The 20,076-nt window shown below is 50.9% G+C and overlaps 8 protein-coding genes and 1 non-coding gene across 9 annotated transcripts; 4 read left to right on the top strand and 5 right to left on the bottom strand.

Annotated features, from left to right (window-relative positions):
* Nucleotides 1-192: 192 nt before the first annotated feature.
* LAESUDRAFT_59861 (uncharacterized protein) lies at nucleotides 193-2,005 on the bottom strand. The gene is made up of 7 exons (XM_040903050.1): nucleotides 1,917-2,005; nucleotides 1,677-1,856; nucleotides 1,357-1,628; nucleotides 873-1,298; nucleotides 693-810; nucleotides 532-634; nucleotides 193-466 (listed from the first exon to the last, which is right to left on the bottom strand). The coding sequence occupies exons 2-7, from the start codon at nucleotides 1,836-1,838 to the stop codon at nucleotides 228-230; spliced, it is 1,320 nt and encodes a 439-aa protein (XP_040757624.1). The 5' UTR covers nucleotides 1,839-1,856; nucleotides 1,917-2,005; the 3' UTR covers nucleotides 193-227.
* A 3,306-nt stretch (nucleotides 2,006-5,311) lies between these two features.
* On the top strand, nucleotides 5,312-6,986 carry LAESUDRAFT_765126 (uncharacterized protein; the record flags this gene model as incomplete). The annotated part of the gene is made up of 5 exons (XM_040913577.1): nucleotides 5,312-5,440; nucleotides 5,495-5,680; nucleotides 5,734-6,265; nucleotides 6,329-6,718; nucleotides 6,781-6,986. 5 exons carry the CDS (start codon nucleotides 5,312-5,314, stop codon nucleotides 6,984-6,986), a joined length of 1,443 nt encoding a protein of 480 aa, XP_040757623.1.
* Nucleotides 6,987-7,141: 155 nt separating this feature from the next.
* LAESUDRAFT_59831 (uncharacterized protein) lies at nucleotides 7,142-8,814 on the bottom strand. The gene is made up of 4 exons (XM_040903049.1): nucleotides 8,682-8,814; nucleotides 8,455-8,514; nucleotides 8,150-8,402; nucleotides 7,142-8,101 (listed from the first exon to the last, which is right to left on the bottom strand). Exons 1-4 carry the CDS (start codon nucleotides 8,775-8,777, stop codon nucleotides 7,419-7,421), a joined length of 1,092 nt encoding a protein of 363 aa, XP_040757622.1. The 5' UTR covers nucleotides 8,778-8,814; the 3' UTR covers nucleotides 7,142-7,418.
* A 339-nt stretch (nucleotides 8,815-9,153) lies between these two features.
* LAESUDRAFT_t100 lies at nucleotides 9,154-9,235 on the bottom strand. Its single transcript has one exon. It is a non-coding gene; the product is annotated as a tRNA-Pro (tRNA).
* Nucleotides 9,236-9,997: 762 nt separating this feature from the next.
* On the top strand, nucleotides 9,998-10,904 carry LAESUDRAFT_667427 (uncharacterized protein; the record flags this gene model as incomplete). Its single annotated transcript, XM_040905302.1, has 3 exons — nucleotides 9,998-10,166; nucleotides 10,391-10,486; nucleotides 10,690-10,904. Coding segments are annotated over 3 exons (480 nt in total), but the record flags the coding sequence as incomplete, so codon positions are not given.
* A 1,102-nt stretch (nucleotides 10,905-12,006) lies between these two features.
* LAESUDRAFT_667440 (Phox-like protein) lies at nucleotides 12,007-12,854 on the bottom strand (the record flags this gene model as incomplete). The annotated part of the gene is made up of 5 exons (XM_040905305.1): nucleotides 12,007-12,177; nucleotides 12,233-12,307; nucleotides 12,364-12,392; nucleotides 12,444-12,621; nucleotides 12,675-12,854. 5 exons carry the CDS (start codon nucleotides 12,852-12,854, stop codon nucleotides 12,007-12,009), a joined length of 633 nt encoding a protein of 210 aa, XP_040757620.1.
* A 1,109-nt stretch (nucleotides 12,855-13,963) lies between these two features.
* Nucleotides 13,964-15,454, top strand: LAESUDRAFT_765124 (uncharacterized protein; the record flags this gene model as incomplete). Its single annotated transcript, XM_040913576.1, has 1 exon — nucleotides 13,964-15,454. One exon carries the CDS (start codon nucleotides 13,964-13,966, stop codon nucleotides 15,452-15,454), a length of 1,491 nt encoding a protein of 496 aa, XP_040757619.1.
* A 327-nt stretch (nucleotides 15,455-15,781) lies between these two features.
* LAESUDRAFT_667425 (uncharacterized protein) lies at nucleotides 15,782-16,925 on the top strand (the record flags this gene model as incomplete). The annotated part of the gene is made up of 2 exons (XM_040905301.1): nucleotides 15,782-16,050; nucleotides 16,106-16,925. The coding sequence occupies 2 exons, from the start codon at nucleotides 15,782-15,784 to the stop codon at nucleotides 16,923-16,925; spliced, it is 1,089 nt and encodes a 362-aa protein (XP_040757618.1).
* A 1,388-nt stretch (nucleotides 16,926-18,313) lies between these two features.
* Nucleotides 18,314-18,998, bottom strand: LAESUDRAFT_718453 (uncharacterized protein; the record flags this gene model as incomplete). Its single annotated transcript, XM_040907428.1, has 5 exons — nucleotides 18,314-18,392; nucleotides 18,417-18,426; nucleotides 18,448-18,606; nucleotides 18,704-18,857; nucleotides 18,924-18,998. 5 exons carry the CDS (start codon nucleotides 18,996-18,998, stop codon nucleotides 18,314-18,316), a joined length of 477 nt encoding a protein of 158 aa, XP_040757617.1.
* Nucleotides 18,999-20,076: the final 1,078 nt, after the last annotated feature.

Genomic DNA, 20,076 nt, shown 5'->3' with positions numbered 1-20,076 from the left:
GGTTGTATCCAGCCGCTGAATGACGGCGCAGACCAAGGAGACAGCATCATCAATGGCATTCTGTATATGAGACCCGAAAAAGTACATGTTGTAGCATTGGACAAGCAAACGTGCGGTGGGGTATAGACACGAAGTACTATATTGCGAGGGACAGATAACATTCTTAATCCCAAAGGAAATATACAACCTACAAGAAAGCCTAGCGAACATCCTGATAAATATGAGAATCAAACGCCGAGATTCGACCTGCTTCCCCATGTGGAGTCGTAGGCTGGCGGACGCACGACAATGCCTGCATCAACCTCCTGTATCTCGGTTATTCCGTGAATATCTGTGTTGGTGTTACTTCTGTTGTTGATCAGTGCTTCTGCGGATTCAGGCTGAGCCTCAATATTTCGGAGGGACACTGCAGGGCTCCGAAGCACTCCCTTTGCATCACCCTGGCCCTGGGTTGATCGGATGTTATCTGGCGAGTTGCAGCAATCCAGTGAGCACAATCATACAAAGCAGAGAACAGAATAAAGAACGTACAGGGTGAGACAGGATCGGCTGTTTGGTACTGCCACCGATGCCTGTATCGGTAATACATAGCAGCGAGTGCAGCGAGAACCAACACTCCGCCAACACAACCAACCTGCCGTGCAGAACGTTAAATACATTGAATCGCACATCAAGAAGACGATTCGACACACCACTATGCCGACGATTGCTCCTGTGGATAGAGAATGCGACGAATGCATTGATGCATCAGAGCCCGATGTCGCCGAGGATAATGCTGACGTGGCTGAGGTTGTTGAGGAGCTTGTGCCGCTATGCAAATTAAACAACATCAGCACCGCAAACGGTGCTCGACAGAGCTCTAAGCAACTTACGTGTTGGATGACTGGTATGCCACAACTTTTGTGAGATCAAACGTCGCATTCTGCGTGTTGGTAAGGGTAACAGAGTATGTTGACGAGCTGTTCAGGCCCGTCGCCAGATACTTCATCTGGTCAAACACGCGCCAATGCGACGAGGCATTGCCAAACGTCGTGTTTGCGCTGCCGCCACCCGACACCGTCTTGACAGAAACAGAGAATCCGCCGTGGTCCGGAGCAAGGCTTCCAACAACGGCGAAAGCGTTCGCGTCGCTAAGGGTGAACGTAACTGAAGAACCCTGTACGTCATTGTTGAGGCGCGGATAGGAAAACGAGTCTTGCACGGACCAGCCGCTTCCGGTTGTAGTGAAGTAGGAGCTCTGCGATGGAAGCCCTGGGGAATTGTCCTGCAGCGCCGAGATGTTCTTTTGCGATACCGACCTGTTTCATCATGAGCGTGGGCACGATCCGTCAGTTTTCAATATAGAGGCAGACGTACCCGCCTGTGCCCAAGCCAGCTGTGATGATACCGCCGGTAAAGGTAAGCTCATCCTCGATGATGCCCAGCGTGACCGTATGCGAGGTATAATCAAGGCCTGTCTGGGAGAAGAGCAACCCATCCCGGTCGTTTCCACTGCCTAGATTTGCGGACCCGCCGTCTACCTGAACGGTATAGACGCCCTTGTCGGCCACGCCATAGAGCCATACGGCGGTGCCGGTCCAAGTGAAGCTCACAGCACTGTTTACGCGCGTGGTGCTGTGTGAGCTTGTCTGGAACTCTATCAGTGGATGTAAGCCATCGCAAACGAATAATCGTACCCCGTTGGCGAAGTCTTCTGTCGGCGTCCACGAGCTCGCAGGGCTTCCGGTGTATGAGAGGTTCCAGTCTTGGTCAATTGGGCCATCACGGTCCCGAAAATATGATAGCATGGGGTACTGGTCCGTGAAGGTGAAGTTGTAGGGAGCGGAAGTGGACGCCATCGTGAATATGATTGCCGTCTTCGGCAACAATGTGCATTTAGCAGCAAGTCGTGAAAACTGTTGTTGAAGCAAACTCACCTATAGATGGGTCGTGAAAATGGGGGAGTGCAAAATGGAACGAGGCCGCGGGCATTGGCCTATATTTAAGAGCGAAACATGACGGTTCTCGGCTGTGCATCACTTCCTCCTGCCAAGTCAGACCCAAGGAGGTATACGCGATCCGTCTGCTGGTAATGATACTAGTTGGCATTGTACTTTTGTCTGGCGCCTAGCGGATGCCAGTGGCAACAGGGCGTTTTCCCACCCATGTCAAAAAGCCTCATCGATACTCTGCTCGCATCGGCGGCAGTTGCTCAATCTGCATGGAGAGTAACTTAGAATATTCACCACATGCGGAGTTGTTCATCCCGAGATGCCTTCATAAGCGCTCAAGCGTTCAGCGCTAAGCGCTAAGCGAAAGGCGGTGGCGTGATTGGCGAGCCTTATGAACCCGCCGTCAGATGCAAGTAGACCAACTGTTACGTATCAACAGAGCATAGATCGCCTCGCCGGAACATCATGGACTTCTTGGCTTGCCGGTAACGGCTAGAGCGCAAAGGATGTGCCTGTGAAGGACATCGTCGCGCACACGACGGAAGTAAGCATCTGGCAGAAGTCTATACAAAGATAATGGCATCAGTGGGTTGGCGCAAAAACAGAGCATCACCGAAGGGGCTTTCCCTGGAGGACGGAACTGGACACAGCAACATAACAGGTGAGGTAGCGAGGCGGGATGCCCACGCATCCGAGGCATGTATTGGCCAATTGTTGTCGATGGTTACGAGAGAGGCGAATCGGGCGTCCAAGACACCGCCGGCTTCGTGCCTAGCGGGTTCGGAACTATTCCACATTAGGCCATACCGAAGGTGGTCCAAGAAATGATTTCATTCTTTTCGATGCCTTCAATTCTTCTGATGCGCCTCTGCAAAGCGATCTTTGAATGCATCATGGCCAAGGCTACACTCAATCGGGTCTCGGTGTCGAGAGTGCCCGCAGGAGACGCGATTTAACGTCTTCTACGTGTAGTAGGTCTTGAGAGTACTCAGCATTGTGCTCGGGCGACGTAACCTCGCAAAGGCAGAGGAAACTACGCGACGTACTGTTGATGAGGGTTACATCCTGCGGTGTCGACGGGTATCCTATGTTCTTACGCAATATAACATGAAACTCGGAAGCACAAAGCCAAGAACAGGCACGGCACCACAGTGCATTGCGCAACAGCACTGAGAGGGCAAAGTTCCCGTTCGGTGTTTCAATTCTGGATCTCTGCAGGTCCTAGTCTGTCGCTTCCATGTACAGTATGATTGGGAGATTCAGGGACCAGTTTCCATGTAGGAGAGCTCATATGATTAGAGGTGTGCAATGCAGCTCTGGGCCAAGATAGCTCTTCAGCAGAACATTCTCAATGCCTTCAGTAGCTCAGAAGAGTCCGTGGACCCTGTTCGTTTGCGTTTGATGTAAGTTGTGTTTCAAGCCGCCAAAGTCCATCAGGGAGTGCTGGACAGTGTTTGATTCCAAGTGACTTCCTCTAGTTCCGGTGCGATCTCGTCACTTTGTTGGCAAGTAGCACGAACACCAGACCGTCGCTACTAGGATCCCGTGTTTGCAGTGGACAGAAGTCGAAGCAGATATTTAAGATGCCCATCAGAGTGAATTGTCGATGAATACATAGTTCAACGCACAGCGTTCATCAAAGGCTTCCTGCTTTTCCTCCCGTTTGAACATGGCCAGCAAACAGACCGTAGTTCTTAGGATCCGTGGATGATCCGTCATCAATGTCGCAATATATCATCGAAACGTGTTGGCAAAAGAACCCGGGTGTAAGGATGTAGCACATGAGTCTTTGTTTCGACTCAAAGACACTGCCCAGCGAGTAGCGCGCTTTGATCTTGTACTCGAGTCGTAGTACATACGGAGGAGTCCGATATTGTAGCTCGCTGTAGGTCGAGCACAGATGGATCTGATCAGCGCCAAGACGACGTTTTTGCCTAGGGCCAGTACTGAGATGATAGGTTTGCAATTCATGCAGGCCATGACAATCGTGCGAAGGATGGGAGACTGGACCAACATAGAACGGCTGATGCACTAGAACAGTTTCAGATGGGGTTATCGAAGACCTCGATGGTGAAGCGCAGAATGAAATTCATGAACGAGAGTGCCTCATGAACAAGAAATGAGACTGGAACGCAGCTGAGATGCGGTGGCCAGGAAACATCGCAGCCTATCGCAGTATCAAGCAACAGGTTTGGTCTAGAAGTAAACCTGCATATTTTGATCCGCCATCAATGAGCCACAGGTGAAGAAGTAGCTGGCGAGAAATCACTTAGTGACAAGATGGTTGCAGGGTTAAAGTGAAAGGCACAAGTTGACGCGGACCCGCAATGCTGGCAGTAGAAACATCACAGGTTCATTGTTTTGAATGCTCGACGCCTGGACCAAGGCCTCATTAGTTCCCCCGACGCCGGATAGGCTCTGTCCCGGTCGTGATATATTGTATCACCGCACCTACGTCCCTACCATTGGTATTCCTAACGATACCCTTTGTACTCCACACCCTTCGGCGGTATATAAGTTGTTAAAATTGTTTTGAATGCTGGTCACGATTATTTTCAGTTGACAATGATTAAAACAATTGAAACAATTCGAAGATGTCTACAGCGATAACATGGCGCAATTATTATTTGTATTTGGACGGTTATCAGCATGCCGCGTACCAAACGTCCATGGCATCATGCCCTCCCGGTGGCTTGATCACTTTCTGTCACCACCTTGAGCAGTTTGCATGGTGACTCGAGTTCCCAAATTGCCATTGGACCGCTTGAACTGACCTGCATGCTTGCAGCACGTAAAACGCACGTGTATTTCAATGACAGGGCACGAGGTTCGTCGAGCAAGATACACGTTGCAATGTTCCCATTGATACGGTTGCCGTTGGTCTCTTCTCAGTCACGAAGGTCAAGCGCTGCATCTCCATATCGGCCTCTTTTGTTCGTTCGCTTGACACCTTTTGACACCCACTAAGGCCACGGTCGAGGGAGAAATTGAGCGAAGATTCGAAGCTTATTGTACTCTATGCAAAGGAACGACAGGAGCCAATTACGGAAGACGGGCGGTCCACTTCAACCAGCCATTGTTCGTCCATATGGCTTGATTGGTTCCGTCACGGGTGAAGGAAAATTGCTGGGAGCAACCCGCACAAGCGTGCAGGCCAGACACATGGCCGGTTATCGATGCCCGCTTAGGCCCATGTATAAAGTCCAGAGTTCCTCTCATTCTTCCCGCCCACCCTCCTGCGAGCTTGCTTGTCCTCCTCCGAGCTGTGCTCGTCATCCAACTTCTCCTTTGCTTTCCTTTTCCTTGAACGTCTGGCCACGTTTCCTTAAGTTCTTCTCTCTTTACGACCCTACTTCGCACGGACGCCAACTTCTTTCACTATGGTGCAACTGTCCAATTCACTCTTGTTCGCACTCGCAGGCGTAGCCGCCCATGCTGCTGCGATACCGCTCAGGAAGCGCATCGCCCAGACAATCGCTGATTCAACGACCAACTGGGAGGCTGCTTGCGTTCGTACTGTGATCCGCGTCCGGGCGTCAATGGAAACTGACGGCGGGATACAGGATTCCGCAGGTGGAGGCGCGCAATGCAACACAATCGCCGTCAATGCGTTCGAGACGCTCCTGATCGCCGCGAACGTCTGTGCACAGCAGGACGCGGCCGACACGATGATCACCCTCGGCAAGTCACTCAACAGCGACGACATGATCTCGCTCGCCCAACTGTTCGCGCAGCAGCCGCGCAACTCGGTACGTGCTTCCCAAACTTGTTCACGTGACCACCGCTCAATTTCGTGCTGCAGCCTGACGCGCTCGCCGTGCCGTATTGCCAGAGCGCGCCGAACAACACCGAGCTGGAGGGATTCTACCAGTGCCAATGGCAGGGCTCGAATCAAGAGAGCTTCGTCGGTGGCCTCACGCTCGGCGAGGCAGGGACGATCCCTTTCGGCCTCACCGCGGCCGTCTCGCCCCTCGGCTCCTGCCCTGCACAGACCTCCGGCCCGGTCGCGGACGGCGACCAGCTCACAAGCACCACCACCAACCCTGGCACAGCGGCGACTGGCGATAGTACGGGCAACAACACCTCAAGCGACACCTCGGCTTCCGCATCGGTCGTAGCTTCTACCTCGGCCGTGTCGACGTTGGTCGCTGCATCCACCGCTGCCGCTGCTACCACGAGTGCCGTTACTGTCGACAGCATTACGGCGACTGCGACTGCGACGGCGGCCAGCAGCAGCAGCTCTAGCAGCAGCAACTTCCTGCTAGCGAACGGCGAGGATGCGCAGCAGCAGAACGCCGAGTTCGCGACGCTCACCGCCAACTCTTCCTGCACTGGTAAGCGCACCGTGGCATTTCGCTATCCCTCAACGAGCGTCCTAACTCACATCTTCTCCGTAGAGGGTGAGGACGCCTGCGTCAACGGCGAGTTCGCACAGTGCATAAGCGGCGCCTACGTCCTCCAGAGCTGCGGCTCCGGCCTGAGCTGCTACGCGCTCCCACTCGTGAACAGTGTCGGGACGTCGATCACGTGCACCACCGAGTCGGACGCGGAGACCCGGATCACAGCTACCGGCGCGACGGGTGGCGTGACGGGCAGCAACTTTTCGAGCGCGTCGTCATCCGTGGCGGTCGCGTCGTCTTCGGCCACGTCCTCGGCTGCGGCGACGAGCGCGAGTGTGAGCGCCGTGTCTGCGGCGAGCAGCAGCAACTTCCTCCTCGCGAATGGACAGCAGGCACAGCAGCAGAACGCCGAGTTCGCCTCACTCACGGAGAGCTCGAGCTGTACCGGTGAGCTGTTATCCACTTTTCTCGTTCATGGGAACGTACTGATCGGATAATACCGCGTGCAGACGGCGACGAAGCATGCGTGAACGGCGAGTTTGCGCAGTGCGTGGACGGCGCGTACGTCCTGCAAAGTTGCGGCTCCAGCCTGACGTGCTTGGCGCTCCCACTCGTGAACAAGTCCGGCACGTCGGTCACCTGCACGACTGAGTCGGACGCGGCTACCCGTATAGCGGCCACCGGAGCCACGGGCGGCGTCACGGGCAGCTGCTGAGCGCGTGTTACTGCGAAGGGCCAGGACGTAGTCACGACTTTCACGACATTTCAGTTCACATTTGCATTCGCATTCAAAAATGTTCACATCTGCTGTAGCATATAGTATACGTGTTTTGTCTACCTCTGATGCATGCCCGCTCTGCGAGCGTTGGGATAACCCGTAACGAGCAATATGAGTGAGCGAGATGAAAACACTGAGGAATCCTGAGTCACTATCGACCTCCTCCAGGACTCGGTATTTACTGGAACAATCTGAACACGAACCTTCTCGCTTGCGACCGCAGGAAGATGATATATGAAGAGTATGGAACGATGTGCAGAAAACATAGAAGGAAGAATAAAGCAACCTAGCATTAGCAATGACATAGCATACACGCGTACCATATGCATCAGAACCCATAGCATGAAATGTCCATCGCTCGACCCGACATTATGGTGACCACCCGACCCCACCCACGCTGCTCTGTCCGCCCGGTGTCACGAACCCATCCGCCTGCTGCGACACCTGTATCGGCATCATTGGCATGGCCGCGGCGGCGCTGAACGCGGGCTGGCTGCCCATGAATCGTGGATCGGGCGCGGGCGCGCCGAACGCCATCGAGTTGAACAGCACGTTGCGGTACGCCTGCGTCGAGAGCGAGTGCGAGGACCAGAATGCGTCGTACGTCAGCGTGACGCCAGGATTCATGAGCGGTCCTACGGAATCAGAGAGAGTTGGAGAGCTCTGTGCTGGTGCGGAAGGTGCTGCGACTGTGGCGGCTGGCGATGGGGCCGCTTGCGGTTGTGAGGGATGCTCGATCGAAGAAGACACAGGCTGGGAGGGGGATACCTCTTGGTCAGTCTGCGTTTGGTCGTCTGAGACGGGGAGGTTGGTAGGTGTTGTGGATGCTACCGGCGACATGTTACCTAGCGCAGGGGAAGCACCCGGAGGAACTTGCTCCGTCAAATTAACTTCACTTGTGGTTGTCTCTGCCGCTGTAGGTAGAGTCGACGAGGGTTGTGGTGTTGAAGAGGACGGTTGTTGCTCATTTGCCTGGCTTGCGACGTGACTGAAAGGAGAGAGCGGCGTTGACCGGTTCACGTACGTGTGGCCAGGCGAGGCGAGTGTCGATGCTTGACAGAACTCAGAAGCTGTAGATGAATGATAGCCAGGGCACTCACTGGATGGCGTGTTCGAGCTAGTCGATGCTGCCAGTTGATGAACGGAACGATTCAACGCCTCCGCCATGAGCAATCCGCTTTGCGCGAGCTGGTCCTGCTTGTACTCATTCACGGGAAAGATGGTGTTTGGCGTGAGGACCAGCGCGTTCGCTCCTGTGTTTCTGCGTCCTCCGGAAGAGACAGTGGGAGACGGCCGATTCCTATGCGTGTGGCGGAAGTAGAGATTCTCCACTTCGTTGAGATTTTGTCGTTGCTAAGGAGCAGGCAGTCAGAGAAAATACAATCTTAAAGAGATTGCGACAGACCCATCCATGCTCGACCTTCAGCTTGGCATATTGTAAACGCAGACGGAGTTGCCCAGAAAGCTGCAGACGGGATAGATCAGCACCCGGATATTATGAGAGTTGGTCGGCAGTATATGAGCATATATGAGCTGAAACACTCTTAAAATGAAGTAGCAGTTCAATTTGAGAGGGTTCCCGGCACAAAACTTGGACCATGGCACGCGACAGTAGAGGACATTCTTACGGACATAGTTAGCCTTTGCCCTCTCCGGAGTCAACTTTCGACGTTTATGGTCGACTTGAAATACTCCAGTCTGTGATGCAGATGTGACGTTGTCCGTCATGGGTATAATCGCGACAACGGGGACGAGATTGTGCGCGATGCGCAGGAAGAAAGCAGCAAGCGATGGACCGTACAGCGCCCATGCTGCACAAACGCCCAAATTGTAAACGCCCAAATTGTCGCTTGGCTGGCGCCTGTCTTCCATATATCACACAAATAAGTTGTGTTTCTCGTTCTTTGCTACCATCCATTATCGGCGTAGTGTTCAACGTGAATGATGGATTTCTCGTTCATTCTTCCTATATTATCTTACTCTCACAGCTCACCAAAAATCTAACTTTGAGCCTGATCACGGTGATCTTTCAGATTGCAGCAATGCTGGAGCTCTGGCAGTCTGGTCAAAAACGGATCAACATTCACATGGTTGTTAAATCAATGGGCTTGACCGGGAATCGAACCCGGGGCCTCCTGCAGTCATGTAATCCCGAAGCAGGAATCATACCTCTAGACCATCAAGCCGCGAAATTGCCATTTTTAATTATTTTCTATTCCAAGCAAATGATTTCTCTGTGCGTTGACGTTCAGCCGAGGTGCAAATCGTTGAACATTGATAATTTGATATTCAAGCTTGCACCTTGAAAATTTGAAGTCTTGAATATCAGAAATGTACAGACAAGGTTCAGTGAAATGTTATCGCAATCTTCTCGGGGCCTGTATACATACACAGTCCGACTCGGAGTTGCCCATCTTCAAACTTGAAATATCAGGCCTTCAAGCTTCCGACTCGGAAGGTACTGGTGAAGATTTCGTTGAAACATGCATCATGGTTGCACCAACACTGATTTCCCCTCAGAACTGATCATCACCGATGATCGCGCTGCTGCCAAGCGTTATCAATACAGTGCTCAGCCATCTTACTTTTTTCGTCATTCAGTTCCGTCGGACCTCCAGGATCTTTACGGCTGTACATACCATGGATCATTCATGTTCCGATTCTGATTCGAGGAGACACGGCAATATATACCCACTACATTGTAGTACCAGCCAGGCTCCACGCTGTCTTGCATTGTCCAATGTCTTCTGCGTCTGACCTTCCGATCTTGAATGAGGAACTTGACCTCCTAAAGAATGCGTCAGTCCTATTTGAAACTATGCTATGGAACTGTATCTTAGAGCTTGAATATTACCCAGATTCTTGTACAACTACTGCTACTACGCTATCACAGGTGTGTTGTTATCAGCCATTCAGTCAATGCCAGCTCAGTGACTCCATCGCGCACAGCCGCCATCTGCTATGAGCACTTGAACACGCTTTCTGACGAGGTTCATCTGCTATGGCGTGGCAAACTTAACATCAGTACCGCTATCTTCTTAGCGAACCGATATTTGCTCCTCTTCATGGCTGCGGCTTTCATCTTGAACTCTCTGGTCTGGGCTACGCCGTTGGTGAGTTGTTCTTCCAGATATTTTTTACATGAAGCTCATGATAAATGGAGAGGTCGGATCTCTTCACCTACTTCACTGCTGTAGTCAATTGATGGCGAGCGAGCATCTAGCTGCGAAGTAACAGACATGCTTTACATAGCTGCATTAAACACTCTGGAACTGATGCTAGCGCGTAAGTCGTAGAAGACCGGGATATCTCAACTGCATCACTTATATCTGCTGATGAAGTTGTATCTGCGCTGCGAGTGTATGCTATCAATCGCCGACAATGGGTTCTAGCCGTCATTGCCCTGATCCTAGGATTGGCTCCAGTAATTGTTAACAGTGTGAGTCCTGATTCTATTTGGATGATTTCGCTATTAACTAGCTTACGTGCAGATCACAGTCGGGACGAGTTCATATCAATACGTGATTTACGTCGGCAGTCTGCCGCTTTGCGACCAAAATTCACCATTTTCAGTTACTCTCTTGTCATAGTGAGTGCAATCCAGTCCTACGTGAAGTGGGGCTAATACTTTATCTCTCAGTTGTAAATCCCATTTCAATCAGGCATAGTTCATTGTTGACAACACTGACCGGTTGCTCATCAGTGGCCATTCCCACTCGTCTTCCTCCAATCCTGTCAGATATGATTGTGCTGCTTGTGACGTGGTTCCAGACATTCCATGTTGTTCGAGACGCTCGCAAGGCTGGGTTGAAAGCCTCCTTGGGAGCATTGATTTTGCGAGATGGTGAGCGATGACCACATTTGGTTCTCCAACGTTTTCCTGATTGTTTTACCATTCATCAGGTACACTCTATTTTGTGTGAGTGGCCTATCAATAGCTCAACCAGGCTGTCTCGTGAACGCCACTGCTAGCTTGCTACTTATTCTGAACGTCGTCGACATCGTCGTCGCAATATGTGCATACCGGTCCAAGAATGATGTATGGAATCGTTATTGTTTACGAAGAAGCCGCAATTCACTTTTCATTCTGGTCAGGATACAGCGCTTTTCGTTTCTGTCTTTCTCGTACCGTGAGTTTGCCTTATATTCCTGTCCCGAAATCAATACGGCAGATTCATGCCAAGCATCGTCCAGTCTCGCATCTATCTTAACAACTCGATTCATCTTAAACCTTCGTCAATTCTCTGACGACAGTGCAAACGCGAACTTGTCTCAAACGACCTCTGTGCTTTGGCAGAACGTGGACGATCGAAGCAGCTTGGCTTCCCGTATCATCGGAAATCTAGGAGCGGAGATCGAACACCATGCATCAAACAGGTTTGCGAACAGCACAAGCGAGAACGACGATGTTGAGGGCGGAGATGACGGTGATGGTTTAGGGTGCCCCGACGACTCATAGTATGTGATGACCAGCAGGAGGACCAAGATGTTTCGGAGAAGTGACAGGTGTTGTCACTGGAGGGTCGAAGATGAAGGTCGTGACAGGTATCGAGGATTACAGAACACAGCACGGTAGAGAGTCCGGACCAGCCTCACAGGATGAGGTTTCAAAATGCTGGACCAGACAAAGCAAAACAGTGTCTCATAGGCAGTGCTTATACAATTCTGTAACCGGCCGCGCTGGGTAGCTAAGCTGGACAACTGCGGCAATATAGTGAAGCTGGCGGCAGTGAAGGACACCGTAAAGCGGCAATAAGCGCGCGTGAGGCGGCACGAAATTCCCCCAGGCCCAGCACGGTACAATGAAGCATCCCATACAGAGCCAAGACTAAACTGTCAAAGGCTCAGAATCCGCATGACTGCATCTTGAACAAAAGTAACATAACAGAAACAAGACAAGACGACAGTTAGCACATAATCCGTACAAAGGCACCGTGATGGTCCGTCCATGGTATAATTAATTCATAACCCATTCTCTCGCAGCCTTGCACCCACCGATGTCAGGATGCAGCAACACAGAAGACAGCCAGTGTTGGAGAAGGCGTCGCCTCTGGTCAAGGAACGTGGGGCGAAATTTGGCCAAAGAGTGTTTTGGCGGGAGCGCTGGTACGAAGCTTTGCTGATCCTCCTAGGCAACTTCAGTACATCTGCTTCAAAGATATTGAGCGGATCATGCAGCTTACTGGCAATGTAGCACGTAGTCTCGTATACAGCTCTGCAAAGGCGCTGTAGCGTTTGTGCACGTGAAAGACCGTTCCCTGTAGGCACCATCAATGAAATCGCCTATGCAGATTCACATAGTAGGCTAACGTACCTCCTTAGTCTTGATGGCACAATCATACACTGAGGAACCAATCAGCAATATTGAAATTGCGTGGCTGCAGCTATACTCACCTATGTACGCCCCTCCACGCTTGTCGCCGACACTCGTCCATCCGATAACTTCCACCTCACGCGCAAACGACTGACTCTCGCCAGAATTGTCTCCTAGCCAGATATCCTTCGAGAAAACTGACGGTGTTTGCACCGGCGAACGAGGTCGTGGAGTAGTGTATCTCGATCTGACCGGGCTCTGATAATTCATTGGACTCACATGTGCGGGCATGCTTTTTAGGAGATACTCACATCACATAGCTCCTCATATAGCCGCACCTCTTCTTCAATGTCAATCTTGTCTGGGAGCACCTCTATCAAACCCTTTGCATTTTGGAAGGGATGCGGCGTCGTAGGAGAAGTCTCAGTAGACGGGGACGGATGTTTCAAGAAGTCTTGCGAAGTAACCGCGTGGTTCAGTTGGGAGGCCATGAAGCATGCAGGTGGATGGGTAAGATGGTCCTCGCCGGCTGCGTCCTCTAATGGACAGGCCTCATGAGGATGGCACAGTCGATGATGATTGGCAAGATAAATATGAAATAAGACGGGCCGCTGTTGTAGAGGTGCTATCAGAGTCCAAAAGAGAGTATCCTGCCGGTGGGAGATGTTTAGAATTCATTGTCAAGTCAACTCCTCGCCCTGTGGCAGAGCGCCCGTCAGTGGGCGCTTCACAGCAGCGGAGCTCTTGGGCGCACTATTGCAAACATAACGAAGAATCGGTGATTGACACTAAAGCTTTTTCGAACTTTGTAAGTATCGAAATCGCAGCATAAAAGCTTGAAGTCGTGTTGTAGTCAAGTAAATTATAAAGGAAGGAGCAAGTGTATCTCGCGAAACCAGTACTTGCGGCGCTACGTGAGATTGGAAGTCCGATGGCAGAATCCGGTGGCGCGGCGCGACTCGTACTCTGGCCGCAACTTCAAACACGCTCATGGGTACGCACTGTATTATCATTAATCATTGGTCTAGCTTGATGTAAATCGCCCGCAAGATGCCCTGTGCACTACGAAAATTACTTGATGCAATCTGGCTGGCCCTCTCGGTTCTTTTTGTGCGCTGGAACCATGAGAGAACACCACACAACGGTGGCCCTTGAAGGCCTCTGCCGGGCTCGGAAATCTCACATATCGATATTAATGGCACTTCCTTCCAATCTGTTCTGATGTCGAAGCCGCTAACGGGGTTCGCACACGCTATGCCCGTGGCCCCCCTCGAATATGCTGCAAACACCGTTACAATTCTATGTCCACCTACATTGCACCTGTAAAAGCTATTCATGGGCTGGCTGTCAGTCTAACACAAGTCCAGTCGAATGTCCGAATCTTCATAGATCTGCAGAAGAAGCTTCGCTCGGATAAGCATAGCCTAAGTGTAGAGCGCTTCCGTCTGACGCCCTGGGAGCGACGGCACACAGAACATGTTGCAGCCTCGTGTAAGGTCGACTCGTACAAGACGATTGCTATAAATCGTGACATCCCTTCCCGCTGCCCAAGCCCCTTGCTTCTTACCCTCTCCTACCTGTGGTCCTAGGATACTCCAGCATGAGCGGCCTATACCAAATCCCGGACCTTCGGCATGACCTGCACCAGAGCATCCAGAGCATCCAGCTCGACGCATCATGGGCAAACGACTCTCCCTACCCGCCCGTGCGGACTCCCGGCCCTCGCATGAGCCATGCAAGTGCCCCAAGCTGGACCTCGGCATCATTCATGAAGCCCTCCCATGCCGGTCCTTCACAGGTTCCGCTTTCGAGATCATTGCCCCATCCCATATCAGCAGCAGGCACCTCCATGGGTATGTCAGCAGAAGGATCTCAGTGGCGGGTCTCGGACGCAGACACAGAACCTCCCGCCGAGCTTGGAGCGTGGGCTACCACTGAACCCAGCATTGAGGCCATGACTGTTGAGCCGGTGTCCGAGCGGGACTTGGAGAGTGCAGTGTTCACGCAGCAGAACCAGCACGGGAGGACGAAGGGTGTTGTTGGCAGTTTCATGAATGGGATCAGGAGCCTCCCGCGAACTCTCACGAAAAACCCACTACGCTCAACGAAGAAATTGCCAGACGAAATGTTCAGAGCCTCAGAATCCGTCGATCCGCTGCCGCGCTATGACGATCCCGGGCAGCCCATGGCAGGCCCATCCAATGTGCAATACGTACAAGCCATGGAGATGCCCAGCGAGCATCCCGTTTCCGCCGAAATGGCGTATCCGCAGGAGGAGCAATCCGCCGACATCGCCCTTGAGGACCCGCACTCTACGCACCTTGACAACATGGATCCGCCACGTGCGCCCGCTCTCATGCCGATGGTACGCACGCCTGTAGACGTCATTCCAGAGCACGCATCGGACTACAAGATGATGGATCCCCCGCTTGACTATCGCCCGCCAGGCCACGACTCGCTCCTCAGCGTCTTCGCGAATATTATTGATTTTCTCATCGCGCTTAGGGACCTCCCATGGACGTCCTCGCCTGTCACAGTCGAGTATTTCCCCGAGGACTCGGTTCGTGCGTTCAAACCGGAGAAGAAGGTCGGCTCGTGGTACACGATGCCGAAACGCCAGGACATCGACCTCATCTCGACGCCATTGAGCGCAAAACCCGAGATCTCGCACGGCGAGGTTCAGCTTGTCCGCTCGGCCACTCCTGGCATGCAGTCTCTGCGTACTTCGCACGGCGGGAGTATCTGCGAGTCCTTATACCAGAGGTACAGCAGCGGCAGCGTGATCCGGGACGGGCTGCCGTCCCCTGTATCGTCTGGGCGAAACTCGAGGCAGGTGTATGTCAACAAGGGAAAGCAGCCGATGTACCCACTCTCTCCAAGTTCGTTGGGTGGGTCTGCGCAGCTCGCACCTGGCTTCGGCCGTCCTGTCGACTCGGAGACGGGGGAGCCGATCCCCGTGATGATGGTCGTAGGGAATCACCCGGTGATCATCCAGTCGCCATCTCGAGTATCGCATGCGCCTACACATATACGATTTTCTGCGTTATCGAAGTCGGCATCGAATATTGCGGATACGAGCATGTCTCGATGATGTGGCGCTGTCTGGTACGGCTTTCATTTTTTGCCCATGTTATGGATCTGCATTCTAAGGAACTATGTAGTACTTATGAGTAACGCCATTTATGCCAGTCGATGTGATCTGAAATGATCGAACATGCATGCTTTCATTCTGATCACGACCGATCTGTCAGTCTTGAGGTTCGTTACGCTCTGCAAGCCGCCAGTCCATGTTCCAATGGCTGACCGCACTGTTGTCATCTTTCGCTGGTTCTAAACATTTTCTTTCAGTCATCTTGCTATCTGTGTGCTCCTCCAGGTTGTCTGTCAGTTGCTTTGCTATCTCCTTGCTTTCGATATTATGGTTTCTGCGCAGCATGCTTCATGGAAACTAGAAGAACTGACTCGCTCTGACTTCTGGTTCTCGGATGGAAATATCGTACTCGTGGCTCACCATGCCGCATTCAAAGTACATCGAGGACAGCTCGAACGTCACTCGGATATGTTCAAGGATCTGTTCTCGATCCCGCAACCACAGCATCAGGACACCATTGACGGATGCCCGTGGGTCGAGCTGCACGATTCTCCATCTGATGTCTTGCATCTATTGGGTGCCTTGTATGACGGACTGTAAGTATCTTACAATCTGAATGGCTTATGCATGCTTATCGAGGGCGATCGCTAGCTACTTTACCAACTGCGCCGCAAGAAACTTCGCAGCCCTCGCAGGGGTACTCCGGTTATCTACGAAGTATCTCATCGAGCACCTTCGCCTGCGTTGTCTAGCACGTCTTCATGCCGAGTGGCCATCAACGCTTCTTGACTGGGACGTGCGAGAAAGGCAAGCCACTGACGCGGCCGGGCGATACACTCCCCGCGATCACTTCACGCATCCAATCCTCGTGATACGGCTTGCGCGCGAACTTGATCTTGACGAGCTGCTTCCATCTGCTATGTACGATCTATCTCGCTATGGTCCGCGCAAGATCGTCTCTGGTACTATTGTCCACCCACCAGCGTTGCCATCATCCGCCCCTCACCACAATTCCCCGGATGTTGACGGAGATGGGTCCGAACGTATCTGCCTCGCAAGGGACGATCTGCACACCATCTTCCTCGGACGCGAAGCTGGCCAGCGCTATCTCGCCAGCTTCATCGACAAGGAGCTCAGCAACCGGCAAGTCTCCGCCAACTGCGCACACAAAAGCCAAGACAATGCACGCGCGTGCCGCGAGTCATTCTACTTCATCATGCTGAATCTCCTGCGCTCGGTCGGCGGCATCGCGTGCGGCCGCGATGCGGACCCGCTTTTCACGTTCATGCAGGCCGTCGCGATGCTCTCTCGCACGGACTTCTCGGATGGCGTCAAGCAATGCGGGCTGAAGCTGTGCGCATCCTGCAAGACGGACTTCGGACAGTCTGTTGCGAAGGCACGAGAAGACGTCTGGTCCCTCATACCTCAGTGGTTTGGGTTAACGACTTCACCGCATCCTGCTGATTTGTAGTGTTTGCTTTTGCTATACGCTAATACATAACGTTTCTTGCTGTAGCGAGCTCATGATGTCGATGCAATTTGCGATATGTAATTCTCACAGAATTCACTTAGTTCTTGGTAAAATCTAGTTCCTATATCGTCTCTTGTCGTTTTGAATGACCCATATAGATGAGTAGGACCGGGATAAGAAATCTCAGCCAGTTGCCTAACACTGTACCGGAAACGAGGCACCCATCGTTGACCATTCAGACCACTACAATCAAGAGGAGTGCACGCGCAGGAGGTACCAGACAGCTGATCAATTTAATCAGCAATAGTATCCTTTCTCACTGTTCAACTATATATAATTCCTGCTACTACAGTAGTTGGTCTTGCAGATTTGAACATCGCAGACATGACAGCATTTGCGACCATTCATTTCCTCATACAGGAACAGCTGGAGGAGTTGGGGGGAGTGAAGTATCACATGGTCAGTGAGTCACTCTTTGAGTATGAATATGTCCTCCTGAGTGGTCAAAATGATTATGTTTACTGACTTAGTGCTTCCCAGATTTATGATGCCAATCTGTGTCACCTTTCTCAATTATTTCATCACCTTCTTGCCTTCTCACTGTGCAGTATGCCATCATTTCTTGTCATGCTCCAGCACCATCTCGAGTATCTTCCATGATAGCCTCACCCATCACAAGCCAGCACTATGCATGCACCACCTCCAGTGGGGTGTTCTCAGCTTAATCTGTGTCTTCTTCCACATTTTCACCAACTCGATCCACTGCTCTCTCAGATGATTGCCATGTGTTGGTCCTTCATGAGATCAGAAGATTGGAGGTAGTTTCAAGTCCATTTATTTATTATCTCAAATTTTTGTTACTGCCACTCACTTCTGATCACGGTATCATCATGTGATAGTTATTTCCTTCAATAGACCACATCTATCTCGATTATTGTATGAGATTTATGACTGCAGTACAATCAAAATCAGTACTGCTTGGGACCTGAAAGCCACAGATTGTGTATGCAAGGCATGTACTGTACACAGGTGATTGGTGGGTCAATACTTGCTGCACCTTCATGGTCAGGGTAGTGGGCTGCTTATCCTCATTGTTAGGCACATTGTTGAGGTCAATATGAATGCATCTACCTATGGCTGCAGGAGTACTCTTCTCTGTATCACTGGCAGCCACAATTAGTGCTGCATTGGTCAAGCTATCACTCACCTCAGAGTTTGATTCTCCTATAGCCCTTGTCAAATGCAGGTCATGAGAAAAGCTGTGAGTTGAATTTTTCAATATGCAGGTGCACCATCCACTTCACTGAGTATTTTTGATCTCTTTGAAATTTGAATGAGTGCATTCAATTGGACTTAGAGAACAGAGTATGCATTTAATGATCTCATTATCAGTGTGACATATCTTTCAAGAAGAGCAGAATCAGATGCTTTGCCATCATAATCATTTTGTTCACTTCAGGCAAAGCTCTGCTGTTAGTCATTGATGCTCACATTGCACAAGCTAATAAACATGAGAATGTACATTGTGGATTGGCAGGCACTTTGTCCTTGCCCTTTGAGTTACTTTTTTCTAATGTCATGCTTGCAGACTTTCCATCTTCCTTTTCCATCTGCATGCTGTTGGCCTTCTGCTGCTCTGCCCATTCTTTAAAATCATCCAGATCAATGATCTCACATGATCCTGACATATTTTGTCAATTACCAGAGAATGCTATGTATTTATGTGAAGTTGCTGCTATGTCTAACAATTCAAACATGCAAATTTTGCAAAGTTGCACTGCTATAGCTCTTGCAAGTGAAGTGATTGCCTCCATTGGGATGACTGATATCAACAACATTCATCCTCTGGTCTTTCTTCAACAGCAGCACATATGGCAGCTCTAGTAGAGCCAACTCTTCATTATCATCTGCTTCAATTGGATCCACTGAATCCTTCATCACCAGATAGGGGAGGCCTAAGTTATGAGTGCAATGGTTGGATAAGTGATGATAACTTACATTTTTCAATCTAACAGAAAAGATGCTGATGGAGACTACTATTACAGAGCCTAATGCAACATGTGCAACCATCATCTTGCTTCCTGATGCTGCTTTGCTTTTTCAACCCCCTTTTGTGGGTCAGTGCAGCTGCATGATGAGTTCACTGGATATTTTCTATATCATTCCCACTTGTTTTTTCACCAGTGACTTAACCATCTGCTCCATTTGGTGGAATGTCTGATTCTGTTATAAAGCGTTCCCCACTAAAACCCTCCGCACGTGAAGCTTCCACACGTACGATCGTATCTCTGGTTTATAGTGTTGTCTACTGCAAGGCAGATGCCTTTGCCAATGGACGCTATCCCCGACAAGCGGTACGAGCTTGCCACCTCTAAGAGATAGTAGATTGCACAAGGGTTCTAGACAGTGAGAACGTCAGAGTCACAAGTGGAAGAGGTTGTCTTCCGCCTTGCTGCTCTGCCCTTTATATACTACCCACCCCATAGTCTGGGGTCCTAGTACATGGGGTCTGCTACACAGCCGTTACACAGCCTTAGTGCTAAAGATAGAAAATAGAAAATAGAAAATAGACCAAGACGAATACTAACTGCTGCGAGCCAAGTAATTGGCGAGCGAATGTTAGTATAAACTGAAATAGAAAACCTGCAATGAACCGATATGGAATATACCAATATGTAATAGAGGAATATGAAATAGTCTGATATGAAATAGAAAGAATTGAAAAGTATGAAACGCGAACGTTGAACATACAATAAATCTATCTATATACCGGGAGCCGTTAGCCCCTAACGGCCATGCTCAGAGGGCCCTCCATAGCACATTCAATTCTTGTGCTATGCTCTTTAAAATACCCTCATCTGAAAGCCACGCTTCGAATCTCGGAGGCCCCAAAGGGGCCCCAATGCCCAGTTGAGCAGAACGGGCGATGTGGGCTTCCCAATCGGGCGGGTTTCCTCACGATGGTGGTTTGGTCAATATTGGTCTTTTTAAGACCCTCAGTTACTTCTATCACCTCGGTTTTGTTGGGGCCCCCTCGCTCTACATCTCAAGCACCCAGCTAATTAAATTCTCATTATTCCGCAATTTATTTGTGTTTCTACGGGATGCCCTTTCAACTCAGTCGGTAAGCGCCCGTTATGGTCCTGGTGAC

Source organism: Laetiporus sulphureus (assembly GCF_001632365.1).
Source record: "Laetiporus sulphureus 93-53 unplaced genomic scaffold LAESUscaffold_104, whole genome shotgun sequence".
NCBI classification, from domain to species: Eukaryota; Fungi; Basidiomycota; class Agaricomycetes; order Polyporales; family Laetiporaceae; genus Laetiporus; species Laetiporus sulphureus.
Note: the sequence above shows the minus strand (reverse complement) of the source record. Positions and strands in the feature narration are given on the sequence as shown.